The following is an 18,060-nucleotide window of genomic DNA, read 5'->3' as shown; positions in this document are numbered from 1 at the left end:
TGAAATACAAACACAGACCTGTCTGGTTTTAAGGTCTATACAATGCTGTCTTGCCTCCTCTTGCTCGATTTTATATTGTATAATGGGAAGTTCTGATATACACTAAAGTTTTCACAGGCATTATTTTATAAAACAATTATATTAATTTATATTTATATTTTGTAAATAATCTCAGGGATTATTTTATAATTGTATTTAAAAAGTGTTAGAAGCAAAACAGAAGTGACAAGAACAAATAATAATACTTAAACATTTTTGAGTGCTTACATTGAGTCAGGCCCAAATAAAGCATTTAGCCTATTAGAACTCACTGATTCCTCACAGCCACCCCAGGAGGTGGATGCTGTTACATCCCGTGTTACAGATGAAGAAACTGCCGGAGGTAATAAGCAACTGTGGCAGAGCTGGGATTCAGTCCCAGGCACCTGGCTCCAGAACTGAAGCTCTTAATCTCTATAGTAAATTGCATCTCAGAATGGCAAGGTTTTTGTCTGTGAGTTATTTCCCTTTTTTATGACCATTTCCAAAATATGCCTGACAAACTGCCTCAGAGTCATTAGGAAGTGCTTGTTTTTCCTAGGCAAATACCTGGGCTTCCCTTTCAGACACAGAAATCAGTCGCACTGAGGCAGAAGGACCAGGGCGTAATCTGAAAATCCACATGTTTACCAAATACCTGTAAGTGTCTGATTTTTAGTACCAATTCAGTAGGTGTTATAGCAATTGCTTCAAAAATATGTAACTAGTATAACCTTTCTTCTTATACGAAGAAAGTAATCATTCTCTTCAAGCATTCAGAGCTGAAGCTTCTCAGAGCCTATCTGTGTGGGGTATTTCTGGTTCTTGAGCTGAGCTAAAGATCATCTGGAGGAAGGGGCTCCACTTTGATAGCTAATTCAATGAAGACTTCAGTGCCAACACTACCAGATGGATTTCACTGAAGTTTAGAATGCCACAAAGCAAAGGCAAAACAACAATGCTCATGCTCCCCAGAAAGCTTCAGTGTATGGGCTGCGAGACTCACTTGCAGGCTTAGCAAGAGAGGCACATTTGTGTAGAAGGCTGTCACACACCAGGCTTGAACCTGGATGCTAGAGAGAGACAGGATAAGACATGACCAGGATAAAACAGACCTCCTTTCCTTAAGATCAATCCACTGAGAGTCTCTGTTGGATTTACAAGGGTCTTCACTTACAACTTTTGGTCACAGAATTATTTGTAATGTTTGGGATTCTTTAATCAAAATAATATAGAAGTATTTTCTTTTCTAGAAACAAATGACTTTACATCAAAAGACACCTACAGACAAATAAAATAGAGCAGCTACATCCTATAAAGAAAGGTTTTACATCACATTATATAATGAAAATTCCTCAAAGTAGAAAGAATTCCCATTATAACCCATTATTTCTCAATCAATAAGTTTGGCAGAGATTGCTTCATGTGAAGCTTCAATAATTCTCGATAGAGTTTGGGGTGGGAGTGGGGATACCTTCTTATTCACTGGTTAAAAGGAAAAGCTTACCTAGTTAAATAACTATTGGCCAATATGGTGAAACCCTCTCTCTACTAAAAATACAAAAATTAGCCGGATGTGTAATCTCAGCTACTTGGGAGGCTGAGGCAGGAGAATCGCTTGAACTTGGGAGGCTGAAGTTTCAGTGAGCCGAGATCATGCCATTGCGCTCCAGCCTGGGTGACAAGAGTGAAACTCTCTCTCAAATAAAATAAAATAAAATAAAATAAATAAATAAATAATTGTTAACAATCATAGTCATGGTTATTATTTTTTTTTGACATGGAGGGGAGACACTCATTTCCACAACAGGAAACTGGAAAATTTTTCCCTTCACAACATCTCTTAAGATACAGCATTATTTGTCCTTCCACTGCTGTCTTTTAAAGTCGATTATTTTTATATTCTAAGTGGGAAGATAATATATCTCTAATCACAAACACACACACACACACACACACACACACACACACAGCTTTTCAAGTTAGTTTCATCAACAGCATCTACTGGCATTCTTTATAGGTACAACTCTAGAGGCTGTTGTGATGCAAAAGAAGTGGGCACCACGAACCTATCCCTTGAAGAAAGTTAGAAAATCCCACACACTCATGAAGGTGACACAAAGAACATCAGCTTGCATCACCCACCCAGGTGTCACAGCTCTCACTGCATTACTCACTTGGTGCCACAGCCCTGCTAAGGAGGTGCTCAGCAAAATGACATGAAGACACCTGGTTAGACTGGGAAGGAAAGCACATGCTTCCCCAAAAGGGGAAGAAGTGTACTCACTCCTGGCACAGGGTGAGAATAAACTATCCAAAGAAGATCAGAGAATAGAAAGTTTTTAGGAAGTTGGGTGAGGAGTGTGACTGATCGTGGGTGATGGAAGTTTCTTGATCATTTAAGAAAAACAGCTCAGGAAAAGAAATGGCATTCTTTAATGGCAAAATGCAAGAATCTAAATGTCCAACAAATCATCATTAGTATACTGGGACCAATGAAATGTTACCATTCTGAATTGCTGGGGGTGGGGGAAAAGCTAGAGAACCGTCACAAATGCAAGGATGCAAATGTTTATCTGGGCCTGGAGATGCCACTTGGGGTTTGGGATGGGGGTGCTCAGGAGAAGAATATTATAACCAGGCTGTTGCCTACAGCTCCCCATGCGGAAACTCACCTTGCTCTTACTTAATGCTTCCCTCCTTCACTCCACATTTTCCATCCTTCAAGGTCTCACCCAAGTCTCATCTGTCCAATAAGCTTTCCTTGACTGTTACTCTTTGTACTGAGTTTATCTTCTGGAAACCCAAGCTCCCTAATAATTGATACCATGTAATTGACCTCTTCGTTAGACCAGTACTAAGCAAGTCCCCCTTAGTCTTGTTTCATTCTGACCGTAAGTTCCTTAAGCTCATTTTCTATATTTATCCTGTCTGCCTCACATAGAGATGGATAAACCGTGTCTGACTCATGCCTTTGAAGGGCTTCATCTAGGCTCGAGTGGGAGCCAGAATTGTACTGTTGCTTGAGAATTTCAATCCATGTGGTAAGTGACTAAAGGATTTAGTGAGAACACGATTGTCATAAAGTATTAGGTGTGGGGACAGGTGAGGACCTTTCCATAGATTTTTGTTGGTGGGGAGGGGGACAGTTTGGAAGAATGACTTTAAGGCCCACAAAAGATTTTAAGAGAGAAAAGAAGGTCTCTCGACTTTATTTTTTTCATCTATTTAAAAAAGTGAGTAGGGAAAGAAAAGATAAATAATAATTGAGCTTATTTCTCAGACTTTATCTGGAGGACTTTGATATTTAACAGATTTTATCTGAACATTTTGCCGGGGTTTTTTTATTTTTTAGAGACAGTGTCTCAATCTGTCACCCAGGCTGGAGTGCAGTGGCATGATGTTGGCTCACGGCAACCTCCACCTCCCAGGTTCAAGAGATTCTCGTGCCTCAGCCTCCCGAGTAGCTGGGATTACTAGTGTGTCCCACCACACTCGGCTGACTGGTTTCTTTCAAACTACATGATGTATAAAGGATTATCTTAGAAATCAGATTATAATCACTTTAGATTTAAATTATATAAAGAAAGTTAAATTCTGGACCTGTAAGCACCTTCTGAAAGGAGTTAAAATATTTTTGAATCTCCAGTAAATAGTCCAGCAGACTTTAAATCAAATAAAATTTTAAGTTGATTAAGTATCCATGGATTTTTACCTTATAAAATCTCATCTATTTGAGCGATGAATACCACTGGACCCCAGAGATGGTACAAGGACTTCACATCCACATACCATGGGGGCATGCTGATAGGAACGTTAACCTTGTTAGTCCAGCTGTCAGGATCCTAACAGAACACTGACCCATGGGGTCCAGATTCTGCCCTCCTAAGAGGCTGTTCACTCTCATAGCTCGGAGATTGGCATATCACAGGTATATTAATGAAAACAAATCTTGCTTGTGTAAGAAAAACTTCAAATGCAGAATGCAGTAACATCCTATGGCTTTAGAGTACATTTATAGTTCAATCTTTCCACATCCATTTTCTGAGGTTATTTTCGACATCATGTGAGATGGCTGAGGCAGGGTCCTCATCTTCATTCAAAAAGTAGAGGATGGATAAGGTGACCATTATCTCTGGTGCCAGGTTATTGTTTTCTGATCTGTCATGCCAAATCTACCTTTTAGATTTTCTGAATCGGTAATGTTGAAAGCAAATTGGTATTAAGTGGTATTAATTTTTGGCTACACAAAAATCATAGACACACTAAGGGCAGAAATAATCATACCTAAGAAATTTAATAAATACATTTGGAATCAAATGATCCCATTTTTAAAGGACTTCTTCGTTGTAACTCCGTTTTAGGCTAGTAAATTTAAATGTAAATGACATAAAGTGTCCCAGGGACAGTGCGTCACAAAGATTTTGCTTTGTTTCTTTCTTATCAGTGTTGGCTTCCTACAGGGAAAGAGTGGTGGCCTTCTCAACCATAACAAACAAGAAACAGTCTTGCTTGAAGATCCTACATGGGCCATGCAGTTCTGTAAGTGCTAACCAATTTTAGTTTTAAAACAAACCCATCCCTCAAACGTTCTCTTAATACATCTTCACTACCTCTCTGTAGTTCAGAACACAGCCTATGTCAATGTAAACATTACTTAAAATATTAAATCAAAGTTTTGTGTATGATTTAACCTGGATAATACTGCCCAGCTATAACTTCAAAAAGGTTTTTTTTTTTAGGAAAAAAAAAAAAAAAGGAGTAACAAGTAGGTCAAAGGTCTGCTTCACAGAGAACAAGGACTCACATTAAAAACCAGAATCCCAGCCAACGTAAGAATGCTGGAACCTGCTGGGGCCTGTCTGTACTTGCCATGTTTTAGAGCATTTTCTAGCGCTTACTGGGCAAGCAGGATGCTGTTTGTCCCTCGTGTATTTCCACAGAAGTCCATTTGCTTTCCATCTCTGGCCTCTTTGCCATGGGCTATGTCCATCATCAAGCACAATCTATGTGGCAGAAGTTAGTGCAGCTCCCTGGGGAAAAGCTTTCGAAGGCCAGATGGGCTATTTAAAACCAGGATTTTTCCCCTTCCTTGGAAGATAGATTTTAAATGACCAAGTTTTCCTTTTTGTCCCAGTAATAGTTTTTATTTCCAAAGAGAACTTTTAGCACAGGTTATAAAGACTGCAAAGCCTTTACATTTACCTGTCTTGATATATTTCTATATATTTTAATTAAAAACAACTCATGAAGAAAACAACATTGGTATGGGTCACTAATTATTGCTGTGCCCAGATTTCAAGAGATTTTTATCCAATTTTTAACACCTGAAATATACAAGATGCCAAAAGAAGTGAAACAAAATATTACTTACACAATCAATTTAAGCAAAAGAAAAAAAATCTAGAACATAAAATGCCGAGAACTAAAAAATAAATATGAGAAGAGTGGCAAAGCAATTAAGGGGCAATTCTGCACATCAGTGCAAGCTGCAATAGCTATTCTTCAATTTCATTTTACGTCAGAAAGTACAAATCTCAAATGCTTTATCACAGATTACTTTAAGTTTAATGTATATTTTCCTAAAACCACTATCTTTTAAAGTAAAAATACCTTTTCTATAGATAATAAAAAATTTTTAAAGCATAACAGCATATTTAGTTAAGCAATTTTTAGGCTCTAAATGACTAATAAACTGAAATGGTTCAGGCATACATTTGAAAAGCTACAGAGAGGCAGATCAAAGGAAACAAGGGTGATGTTACTGGATCATTCCCACTTCATAATGAGGCAGGGATGCATGAGGTGTGATGGCGGCAGAGCTGTGCCTCTTCCACGTACCCTTTAACAAAGCTCTTCCCTGATTTATTGTCTTTCCTTACTAGTTTGAACCCCAATCTCTTTAGCAGAACAAACAACATTATATACAAAGAGGGAGTGAGAAGTTGTGTTATTTTCTTCTCTAAGTGAGAGCAATAAAGCCTAAAGGAAAATAAACAAAGCAGGGTTTCCAGGGCCCTCTGAGTTTAGTACATGTACATCTGTACAGCCCCTTCGATCTATCATGGCAGATCCTGACACCTTCCCTGGTGTAGGATGATGGGAATGTCCTATACCATTATTGATATTCTAAGACAATAAAACACTCAGAAAGGCATTCTATACTACCATCGTGATGATTCTGTGATGTCTCCAACCAGCTCTATCTACGAGTATTAACACAAGGAAAGATGACATTAAACATACGATGACAATAAATTAGCTGAAATGTCTTATTTATGTTTTATATATTTTTTAACTTTTATTTTAAGTTCAGAGGTACATATGCAGGTTTGTTATGCAAACTTGTGTCATGGAGGTTTGGTGTACAGATTATTTCATCACCCAGGTATTAGGCCTAGTACACACACATTAGTTATTTTTCTTGATCCTCTCTTTCTTCCCACCCTTCATTCTCTGACAGGTCCCAGTGTGTATTGTTCCCCTCTACATGTCCATATGTTCTCATTATTTAGCTCCCACTTACAGGTGAGAACATACGGTAGCTGGTTTTCTGTTCCTGCATTAGTTTGCTAAGGATAATGGCCTCCGGCTCCATCCATGTCCCTGCAAAGGACATGATCTCATTCTTTTTAATGGCTGCATAGTATTCCATGGTGTATATGTACCACATTTTCTTTACCCAGTTTACCATTGATGGGCATTTAGGTTGGTTCCATATCTTTGTCTTTGCTCTTGTAAATGGTGAATTAACTGAATTTTTATTATGCTACATTCCAAATTCATTTCCCCAAATGAAGAAAATCAGAGTTTTTTATGAACCTTAATTTCTAACATTCATTGTGACATAGACATCTCCACTTCTAGCAAACATTTGTATATTTTAGACATAATACTAGATACTGGAGATTAAAATATGACTAAAGATGTTCATTACCTTTAATAGTCTAGAATCACTAGAACTAAGCTATTATGGAAAGCTGGGTTTTCCCCAGAGCTGAGACTTAACCAGTTAAGTAACAACTTAATTTTAATGGTTTCGTTTTGTAGGTGTGTGAAAATGGTTTGCAAGTGAACTACACACTTCCTTACCTCAGCCAAATTGCTAAACAAAATTTTATTTTCCTCATATGATTGGGCACCACCATTATAAAGGTAGCCCATTGTTTTCTGTATTAGATGGAACCGTAAATCTATACTGTATGTGGAGTTAAATGGATGGCGACACCAGTGATAGGTACAGACCTTGCATTTTTAAAGGTTTGATTTCAAGTTAGTTGTTTCTTTTACATAAAAGGAGAATAAAGGTTATTTATGACACACTGGGGAGATATTCTGTGAAAGCAATCAGAGGCCAAAGCTGCTTCTGCTAAGCAGTTTTCTTACCTTTCATGCATGCGTGCACACACACACAAACTCACACACAACACCCCATTTCACTGTCGTGGCCAGTGCCCTTTGATTGGTAAGCAGCAGTAAAAACGTGTTTTTTGCAGAACTGACCCAAGGGTCTCCAGGCACACTCTGTCCATCCACACCCACCCATTCAGCTAACTCATCTGCATCAGCTTTGTCAATGGTGTGTGAAGAAAAACCTCCCCAGACCATTCCAAAACTTCTTCCAGAAAAACCAAAGCTAACGCTGCAGAACAGGAAAACGTCAAAAATGAATAAGCAAAGATTTCACCTCCTCAGCTTGAACTCTACAGTTGTTTATGAAGAAGAACACTTTGTCTTTCTCAGCTGAACTTAAGTTTCTAATCTTTTAGTGGTGCACAAAAGAAAAATTAAAGCAGGAATAGAATTTTCCAGTGACCTTGCGGCAAAGGTGAAAACAATCAGATTTCCCAGTCACTGAGGTTTTATTTCACGGAATTTTAGTATTAGAGCATGCACGACGAAAATCCGATCCTTGTTTAGTTTAAAATGGCATGTGTCAGATCCACAGAAGCCTGCTTGGCAGGACAGAAGTGTTGAAAGTTGGAGCTGAAAGGGTGATTCCAGAAGGATCACTTGGAGCAAATGAGGGCACCAAGGAAGGCTGGCCCGGTTCACAAGGCTTGACAGTGGCAAAATGGCCGTAAATTGCCAAATCTTCTCTTAAAAGGCTGTGCAAGTGTTAAAGGACTGACAGTGCTCAGAAATGTTTCCTAAGAAGCTTTTTTTAGAGCTTCATGAATTGGTGTTTGACTAGTTATATAACTAAGTATGTAATGCAATGGTTTAGTTCTAACGATCAAGCCTGCCCTTCAGAAAAATTTAAAGACCAAGCAACTACATTTTGGCTTTTTGTAGTTTTCTTTAAAAGCCACTACCGTGAGCTCTGTAACTTAGGTGTATGTACAACAACGAGGTCTGACAGTTCTAAGCCATTCTCCCTTTTGAGTAGCCATTCTTAACTGTTGATATTATACAAACTAAATTACTAATTGTATGCATTCCTTAGCATTTTCAGGTTCTTCTTATTTATTTATTTAATTTTTTGGAAACGGAGTCTCACTCCATTGCCCAGGCTGGAGTGCAGTGGCACGATCTTGTCTCACTGAATCTCACGGTCCCAAGATTCTCCTACCTCAGCCTCCCGAGTAGCTGGGATTACAGGCACGTGACATTACACCTGGCTAATTTTTGTATTTTTAATAGAGACGGGGTTTTGCCACGTTGGCCAGGCTGGTCTCAAACTCCTGACCTTGGGTGATCTGCCCACCTCGGCCTCCCAAAGTGCTGGGATTACAGGCGTGAGCCATAGGTTCTTATCTTTTTAAAGTTACTGTTCAGAGTTATGTAAAGATTAAATAAGATGTCACAAGGGAAATAACTAGGTTAGTCCTTGGCATATAAAAAGTAAACAACAAATGTCAACTGTTATTTTATTTTGTTGTATGGGCACTAGAGTTTTCCATCTCTACATAGCACAGCTTATCACATTTCCATCTTCTTCCCTAATTTTCTGAACTAAACAATTCGATGCTTCAGTGACTGGTGGAGGCCTCTTTCTTCACCCATTCTTAGCACTCAAAGCAGAGAGGTGACTGCAAGGACTTGGTTGACGCCTCTCTCTCTCCCACCACTGCAGAGCTGAGTTTATTTTTTGCCAGTGGCTCTTCCTTGCTTCCTCACTGTCACTTTCCAACACCCCATTCAGCACTGTCACCACACAGCTTTTCCTCTCTCCTGATTTTCTTCTTCATGTTGTTTCTCCCCCCCTTTTTGGTATCATGTACAAAAAGCTTGACTTTTGTTGATAGTAAGCTTCCTTCCATGCCAGCATATTAATTACATCTGGCTCCTTTTTTGCTATGCTTATTTGGTTATTGGTTTCTTAAAGTTCTCTTTCATGGCTAAAATATATTTTGTTATATGTATTATTATTCATATTAACATTTTAATTACATTTTGTGTGTTGTGGGGGGAAGAGAAGGAGCATTTAGGTAATGCTACCTAATCTGGAACTATTCCAGAAAGCTGGACCATAATAATAATAATGAAGATAATAGTAACCACATCACCACTGCAATGAGAGCAGTAAAATAGACAATAATCATTTGAGTTCTTACTATGTACCATAGGTTGGTCAGAGTGATTTACAGACAGTCTCAACGACATCTCACAACAGTATTGTCGGAGTAGATCTCATGCCCATATTCCAGATAAGGAAACACATGTGAAGGAGTCAAGTCGCATGCTGAAGGCCCACAGAAAGCAAGGGTAGAACTGCTGACAGCCAATCTTACTGCAGAACCCATACTGCTAACCAGGGAGCCAGATTTCACTGTATGGTTACTCCAGTCTTTCTAAGTCTGATAGAACCAAAGAGGTGATCATCATAAGTTTTCTTTAAATTAATCAGCAAAACACTTAGAGGAAGCATACATGTCACACTTCAGTTTTTGGGGCTACTAGAATATTTCCCCTGGGCTACTAGAATAGTTCTTCTATCATTGTAAAATTCTGATATTAAATTTGAACAGGTAAATCTCTGAATAACTAGTCATCATACCTTATACTTTTAAAGTTGAAAAGATTTCCCGGAAATAAAGCTAGGCAAAAATATCCCCCATATTGCCAAAGTATATTCTCATCCAGGATTCAAATACATTTTAATAGCTATAAGATGAAATTGATATAAGCAAATAATCACTGTTATTCATTAAGGATTAAAAGAACTGAGAGAATTTTGAAAATAATTTTAGACATTGTAGAAATTACTATATTAAAACACATGTATTGAAAAGACACTCAAAGGTCAACAGACTCCCACAACTAGGTGCACAAAATCATTGAATAATGGGAAGCAGTATTCATACTGCATTTAATATTTAAGAACTACATATTAATCATAATTAAGTACCCAAATCTGGCCATATACATTCTGCAGCAAATTATATAGCATTATCCATCATCATTTTGGCAAGTTAATTTTCAAATTAATAGTATATGAGCATCTGGCTTAATATGTGGAAGTCATATTACAGGTTGAATATCCCTTATCTGAAATGCTTGGGACCAGAAATGTTTTGGATTTTGAATTTTTTCAAATTTTGGAATATTTGCATTATATACTGGTTGAACATTCCTAATCCAAAAATCTGAAATCCAGAATGCTCCTATAAGCATTTTCTTTGAGCGTCATGTGAGTGCTCAAAAAGTTTTAAATTCTGAATCATTGTGGATTTCAGATTTTTGGATTAGGAATACTCAACCCGTATATCCAATAGTCTAAAACTGAGTAAAATATCACTATAAAGATGGTCATGTGAAATAATGCCTCAGTCACGGGAAATGGGTCCTAACGTCCCACGGAAAGGCCATTCAACTAAGGGATGTACAAAAACACACACAAAGTTTTAATGCAATATCCAGTAAGCCCAGATGATAATAAATCTATGGATAGAAAAGCAGTTCCTTATTTGGTGCTATACATGTCATTATTTCTTTTAAAAAATAGTTTTATTTTCTTCCAAATTCATTTCCTTTTCTACTCATTCATTTCCCCTTTTTTATGCACTACACTGTAAAGGCTGGTTTGTCTTTTTCTGAATTGTTCCTGCTGCATAAGTTTTGATCTGGGAGGAGAGCAAGATAAAAGTAATTCTCAAGCACAATATTTTTCAAACTATCTGAGGTCCAGGATCGGTTTTTTCCTCCAATCCTTCACAGACTGACAACTGAGCAAAATACAAAGTAATGTACTTCTTTTTTTTTTTTTTTTTTTTTTTTTTTTTTTTTTGAGATGGAGTCTGGCTCTATCGCCCAGGCTGGAGTGCAGTGGCGCGATCTCGGCTCACTGCAAGCTCCGCCTCCCGGGTTCACGCCATTCTCCTGCCTCAGCCTCTCCGAGTAGCTGGGACTACAGGCACCCGCCACCACGCCCAGCTAATTTTTTGTATTTTTAGTAGAGACAGGGTTTCACCGTGGTCTCGATCTCCTCACCTCGTGATCCGCCCACCTCGGCCTCCCAAAGTGCTGGGATTACAAGCGTGAGCCACCGCGCCCAGCCAAAGTAATGTACTTCTAAAAGAAAAAAAAATTTTCTAAAAAAAGAGAGTATAAGTCTCATTTAAAAAATTATTATTTGATTCAATAAACATAAAATTTATTATTGACTGACTATGAAAGTTTCTAGATGCTAACTCTCAGTTTCTGTACTTAGCTTTTGGTGGATGGGTAACGGCAAGGCTGCGGATGGGTGCAGGCCCAGAACCATACAATTCTGTAGCTCTGCTCTGGGCAGGGCACTTCACTTGCCTCTTTCCCACTTTTAGGATCCACTTCTCCTCAAGGAGACCTGGATACCACGGGCACCATGCTAGACCCTGGGACCCCTCTAGGGGTCTAAGGATCTTTAAAGATCTATTTGCAAGATAACAATGTGCTAACTTTAAGTAGTGTCTATGTATTCTTGAGACCAGCTTTGACAATGACAGCTGTCATTCCATTTGACTTGTACTTACATTATGTTTTGTCTATAGTTTCAAAAACAGAACCCAGGGACTGATTCTTACCCCTGATGTCTCCCAGACGAATCTACAATTGTATAATTTAGTTGGTTGCTTGTCTACTGTCTCTCTCTTTGGCAAGAATGAAAGCTCTATGAGCAAACAGACCTTGTCTGCCTTATGATCCATTTCATTACTAGAGCCTAGGACTGTTAAATTCATTAATAAAGTCTTTCCATCACTTTTTGTTCTTTATGTTCCTTTATTCAATTGATATTCAGCATGTGCAGAACAGTTCTTTTCCAAAGCTGCATAAAAGTTTTGGAATCAGGCACATAAATAATATCCTTCTACCAATAAACGCTATCTATTATAAAATAGTTTTTATTTTATAATCACTGAATATGTCAAAACTTTATAGTTCAGGCCTTTTGAATCAAATGCAAAATCAAATAGGAAAAGGTTAACGATCTTGTCCCCTAAAATTGTAGTTTGCTATCAGGAAAATAGACTCTTAAAAATGATAAATAAGCAAATATATATATATATATATATCTCATTGTTAAGGAAACATATTAATAAGACATTTAAAAAGGCTAAGATCTTTAATGTGAAAAATAATAAGGTAAAGATGACCACCATCGAAGAGAAGAAAAAACATTTTATGTTTTTTCTAAATGTGTATAAAAACAAAATCTTGTACCTACCAAAATGACACTTTTTTTCAAAGAAAGATATCAAATGTGTACACTTTAACACACAGCCCTTCCTTGTGTAAATATATAGGAAATCCTTAAAGGAACATAAAACAATTTACTTAGAAATTCTACACTTAAACTTATTCAAAGAAAATAATTAAAGGTGTGTAGATAAGAGATGCATAGCATTGCTCTAAATGTCAAACAGTAGGGAATTAGTTCAATAAGATATACCTATTCAGGGAATTAGTTAAATAACATACACCTATTTAGCTAATTCCATGTAGCCATTAAAAGGATACCATAGAACAGAACTTATTGACGTGAAAAGATGATTACAATGTACTTGTTACTAAAAACAGCAGGTTGAATACTGTATTAAATAATGGGCCCATACTGTATATCTAGACAAACATATATAATAACGATAATAATAAATGTATGAGACATAGACTATAATTATTTTTGCTTCTCTGTATTTTCTAATTTGTCTGCAATAAATATTATTAATGTAATGAAGAATAAGATAAAATATATAAAAACAATAATAACTATAAAAAGAACCCCTTCAATCAAAAAGAGATAATCAGGGATTTAATTCAACTATGGCTTGGCACTATTAGGAGGCCAAATATGATTTGCTGAACTGAACTGTAGTAAAAAGATATTAGGAAAAATGTTTAAATTATGTGAGAACTATTCTCAAGCACTTTAAAGATCTATTTGCAAGATAACAATGTGCTAACTTTAAGTAGTGTCTATGTATTCTTGAGACCAGCTTTGACAATGACAGCTGTCATTCCATTTGACTTGTACTTACATTATGTTTTGTCTATAGTTTCAAAAACAGAACCCAGGGACTGATTCTTACGAGCATTTTCTTAAAGATTCACTGGGTGTCTGTAAATCTGATCAACTGTTCTTTGGGAGATCATTATTCAACACTTATCACATACTTTATTTCTAGAGCTATGACTGTCACTCCCCAAGCCTCACTTCATAATGAAAATAAAGAAAACAGCCCTTTTGGAAAAGTTGGATGGTAATACCAAGTGTGTAAGTTTTTAGTACATACCATATCACAACCTCCTACATGGCTGACTTTTGACTTTTTCTTTTCTTTTATAACTGACAGAAGACACAAAGGCAAAAATTTCAACTTCACAAAAAATCTTAGTGCTTTCTGGAAAGAATGTTATAGATCATTCAAGTCTAACCCCCTGTTGTTATAAATATGGAAATTTAGGCCTAGAAAATAGGTAAGTGATGAACCAAACTGGAAGCAGGTGTCCTGCCTCTAAGCCCAATCCAGTTGCCATCATCATTTACTATTTACATGGAACATCAGATTCTACTTTAGAAGGTAACTATCAACCTACAGGGTTAAGGAAAATAGCAATACGTGTATACAGACCTTGCATCTGGTAGCTGTATGGTGCCTGTCCAGGTTGAGGGGTACTGAAGCTTGTGCCATAGCTGAGAAATCCTGTCTGTCCAGGTGACTGAGACTGTGACAATCCACCTTCAGTCTTGATGCCTGCCCACAATGCACCTAAATCAGTTAGTGATAGCTTATCTATCTGTCCATTTTCAAAAGCTGGTAAATATACAAAAACATACACTTCCACAACCGTTTAACTACAGATGCTTCCCCAATCTTATCTCAAAAATAAAGGGTATACAGGCATTCAGTGAAATAGCATAAAGTACAACTTCAGTTTTTTAAATCCAGGATTATAGATTTGAATGCCTATTCACATTATTCTCTCTTGTTTTACTGCACTTTAACACACATCCCTTCTATAAAATGTAACTCCAGTGATATATTTTCATACTTAATTTTGTTGTTTTAATTATGTAAGAGTTGAAGATCATCTCCTTCACAGTAAAGAAATAGCCATAATTAAATTTTAGCTAAATGATCCCAAAGTTGCTATATTGACTAGTGTTAAAAATAAAATCCTGCTTTATATTTAAAAAAGATTAATTAGATCCTATGCCATCACAGTATTTTTCCCTCCTTTACTCTTTCTACTACAAAGCTGATTTCAGTACCAACTCATTTTGAAATCCAAAGAAGCAATATTGGGCACAGAACTAAACAACATGGTGGAAAGGCTTTTCCTGAATATCTAGGTCCTATCAGAAAATACGCACAAAGGAAGCAGAACACTAATGAGCTGAATCTTATAAAACAGCAGTGATTTATAAACAAGTGAGGTTGACCAGCAGTTTCATTTTGTCCCTTTTAGTGTGAAATATTTGACTATAATTGTTTTCGACGTAGTCTAAAGTACCTTTGTTTTTATCATACGATAATATAAAAATGATGTATTTGTGGCCCTCAAATACTTCCCCAAACACCAGGCTAACACTGTAATTTTGGGACTTGGATTTGGCAGCACTGAGGTATGGGGCTCAGCTTTGTCTTTAATTAATTACAATTAAAGACAGTCATACATGTTAACAACTCTCCTTCATTCTCATAGAGGGAGGGGAGGAAAATTTTTGCCAAGGGAATTCACATTTTTTAATAATTTTGCTTTGTACTTAAGATAAATGATATCTTTAGGACCTAGAATACACAGTAGTCTTACTGTTTACTTCCATTTTAGGGGAATCTCATCAGCAGAGTACAGCTAGGTAATTGTTTTAAAGCGGTGGGAGAATCTGACTCTTGGCTGAGAGTGCTTACTTCCATTCTTGCAGTATCTCTAAATAACTTCATAAAGACCTTAACGTTTAAGTCTTAACACAACCTTAACATTTTAAAAATGTGATTTTCCCTGTAAAGGTAATCCCAAACCAATGAATAACCCACACATAGAAATGGTCCCTGGAAATACACCTGCCCCAGACAGGTGGCATGATGGCTTTAGAAAATCCCTTTCTTTCCATGTTGTCACCCCTAGGGATTTTCCACCTCTTGCTGCATTTGAGACTATACTGATCTGCTTCCAGCCTTCACCTATACCAATAAAATGCCAATAATTCATGTATTTTTTTTTTTTTGAGACAGAGTCTCGCTGTGTCACCCAGGCTGGAGTGCAGTGGTGCGATCTCCGCTCACTGCAAGCTCTGCCTCTTGGGTTCATGCCATTCTCCTGCCTCAGCCTCCCAAGTAGCTGGGACTACAGGCACCCGCCACCATGCCTGGCTAATTTTTTGTAGTTTTAGTAGAGATGGGGTTTCACCGTGTTAGCCAGGATGGTCTCGATCTCCTGACCTCGTGATCTGCCCTCCTCAGCCTCCCAAAGTGCTGGGATTACAGGTGTGAGCCACTGTGCCCGGCCTAATTCATGTATTTTTATTCTGTTTCTAGCCTATTGTTCCAGATGGGGATCTTTGTGATAAGAACATGTAAGGAAAGGTAGAAAGAGGTAGAAAGCACCCATAGCCACGCCTATCTCTGTGACTTCTACCTACAAGGTGGCAAACTCATTTCATTGGCAGACTCCAAGCAGATCCAGCAAAAAACAGAATGAATTTGTGTTTCCCCACTGATCTATCATTTTCATGATAAAAAGATATGCCAATCTTTTCTTACAGGGTCTAAATAAAAAGTCAAGAGCACAAGTCCTTGGAGAAAGTTTTGTAAGACCATCTGAGCCTTGACTATCAGCAGTTAAAACCCAAGCTATGTGCTCTTCCTTCATGAATGAGCAAAGGGGAGAAGGATGACATGTTTTTCAATGCACTGGCCCCCAAAATAGAACTTTTGGATCAGAAGTACTCAGGGCATCTCCTTGTACTCAAGTTCCCGAAAGAGAAGACGGAGGTTATTAGGAAAATGCTAAGAACTGAAAATTATTCCCTGGGAATTTATAACCATGGAAAACTCTGGAATTAAAGCCCTTCACACTGAGCCTCACTCTCTCCGCCTCCCTTATCCCCATCTATCCCATTAAAATCCCCATCCTCACTCTGCTAGTTCTGATTCTATTCCCAGATCTTCTGCTCATCTCACACTCTTTGAACAGCTATTTCAGACAAGGACATTCATTAATGGTTTAGAACTGGAGGAACCCCTAACCCAGAGCTCAGAAACTGGCAAAGGGAGATGTCCAGGTCCCACCATGACTGAATGGGGAGGAGAAGGAAGAAGAAAGATGTGTGGCTGGTAGCCAGGGCAGTGATGGGAATGGCACCTTCCAATGGCAGCACTGGTAGGCTGATAGTACTTTAGAACTGTGTGGACTGGAAAATACATTTACACTTCAAATAACCATCTCACAAATAAATTTTGAGAACGTAAATCAAAGACTGCCTTGACTTCTATTATAGAATGGGAGCCGATCCTTTTTCTTCTTTTAGTCCAAGAATAGTTTGAAAGTAAATTCCAGCTAAATTTAATCCATAGCTAATATTATATGAGAAACTGTGAATAAAAGTTATGGAAACGAGAGATAATTTTAAAAATTCCATTTAGGGCTGTCTCTAAAGTCTACTTTAAAAATACCTATCTAGAAAACATTGGTTCTGATGGTTTTAAAATAAAACTATAAATGCTGAAGTCATATATAATTTAGATTATTTGTATGTATTTTATAAGAAATTCATATACAGTTGATTTTGTTTGAGATAGAATTAAAAGGAATAAAGTAATTTACCTTCTAATTATTAACGAAATACTTAAAGAAGAGCACTAATTCTTTTTATATACCACAGAAAAGAATACTACAAAACAGTATCAAGCAGAAGCACAATTAGAATACTGGTCACAAAAAATTCTGTACTTGTTGCACAGAATTACTTATTCTATCAATCCTTTCCTCCAAGTGTCCATGTACTATTCCTTGATCACTAGTTTTTATTCTTTTCTTAATAAAATGCCAATAATTCAAGTGTTTCTATTGAGTTCAATCTACTTAGAATTGCAATGACAATTTAACGGAAGAAAAGGTATTTTGAAATTCTGAAACTTTTTTTAATTAAGCTTTGGGATTTTGTTGGATTTATTTTTAATTTACAGGTATTGACCCGTAAAAAGTGAGTTAAATTACACCAAGATAAAGATAATCTCCAGGTGGGAAAGAACAAATGTCCATGTGAGCTTTAAATGTTTCCTGATCTGCCTCTTCAAAGTATACTCCAGGCAGTGATATATAGATCACTTTTCCTAATGGTTGATAATGCTGAAACGTGAGACTATTACCACCCTCGAGTTTAAAGCAAGAGTTTGTTGAATTCTACTTGTACGTCCCTAATCACAGCTAGGCATCTGATAAATAGGAAATGAATCTGTACTCCAAAAGACTTCATTCACAGACGTTTTATCACAAATATGCACAAAAATATTTTGGATTCCAGAGCCCAGTGCTCAAATGGCAAATTCAGGATTGAGATATAAATCGAGAATAGTGAGAGCAAGAAGGCATACAAACCACATAATCTTTTCGCTACCT

At 37.3% G+C, this 18,060-nt stretch overlaps 1 protein-coding gene across 16 annotated transcripts in view; it reads right to left on the bottom strand.

Annotated features, from left to right (window-relative positions):
* The window catches only part of EYA1 (EYA transcriptional coactivator and phosphatase 1), a 329,028-nt gene that overhangs the window by 105,538 nt on the left and 205,430 nt on the right, over positions 1–18,060 (bottom strand). For 12 of the 16 annotated variants that reach the window (XR_009214881.1, XM_058444189.1, XM_058444185.1 and 9 more), the window contains one exon: positions 14,070–14,207. Coding sequence is in view for 15 of the 16 variants with exons in the window: in XM_058444189.1 (XP_058300172.1) it covers positions 14,070–14,207 (138 nt within the window). In the remaining variant the exon portion in view is untranslated. The remainder of the gene's footprint in view (positions 1–14,069; positions 14,208–18,060) is intronic. The other 4 variants (XM_058444183.1, XM_058444184.1, XM_032759586.2 and 1 more) reach the window with 1 other exon arrangement.

The sequence above is a fragment of the Hylobates moloch genome, unplaced genomic scaffold (assembly GCF_009828535.3).
Source record: "Hylobates moloch isolate HMO894 unplaced genomic scaffold, HMol_V3 SCAFFOLD_9, whole genome shotgun sequence".
Classification (NCBI taxonomy): domain Eukaryota; kingdom Metazoa; phylum Chordata; class Mammalia; order Primates; family Hylobatidae; genus Hylobates; species Hylobates moloch.
This window is presented reverse-complemented; position numbering and strand designations above follow the sequence as displayed.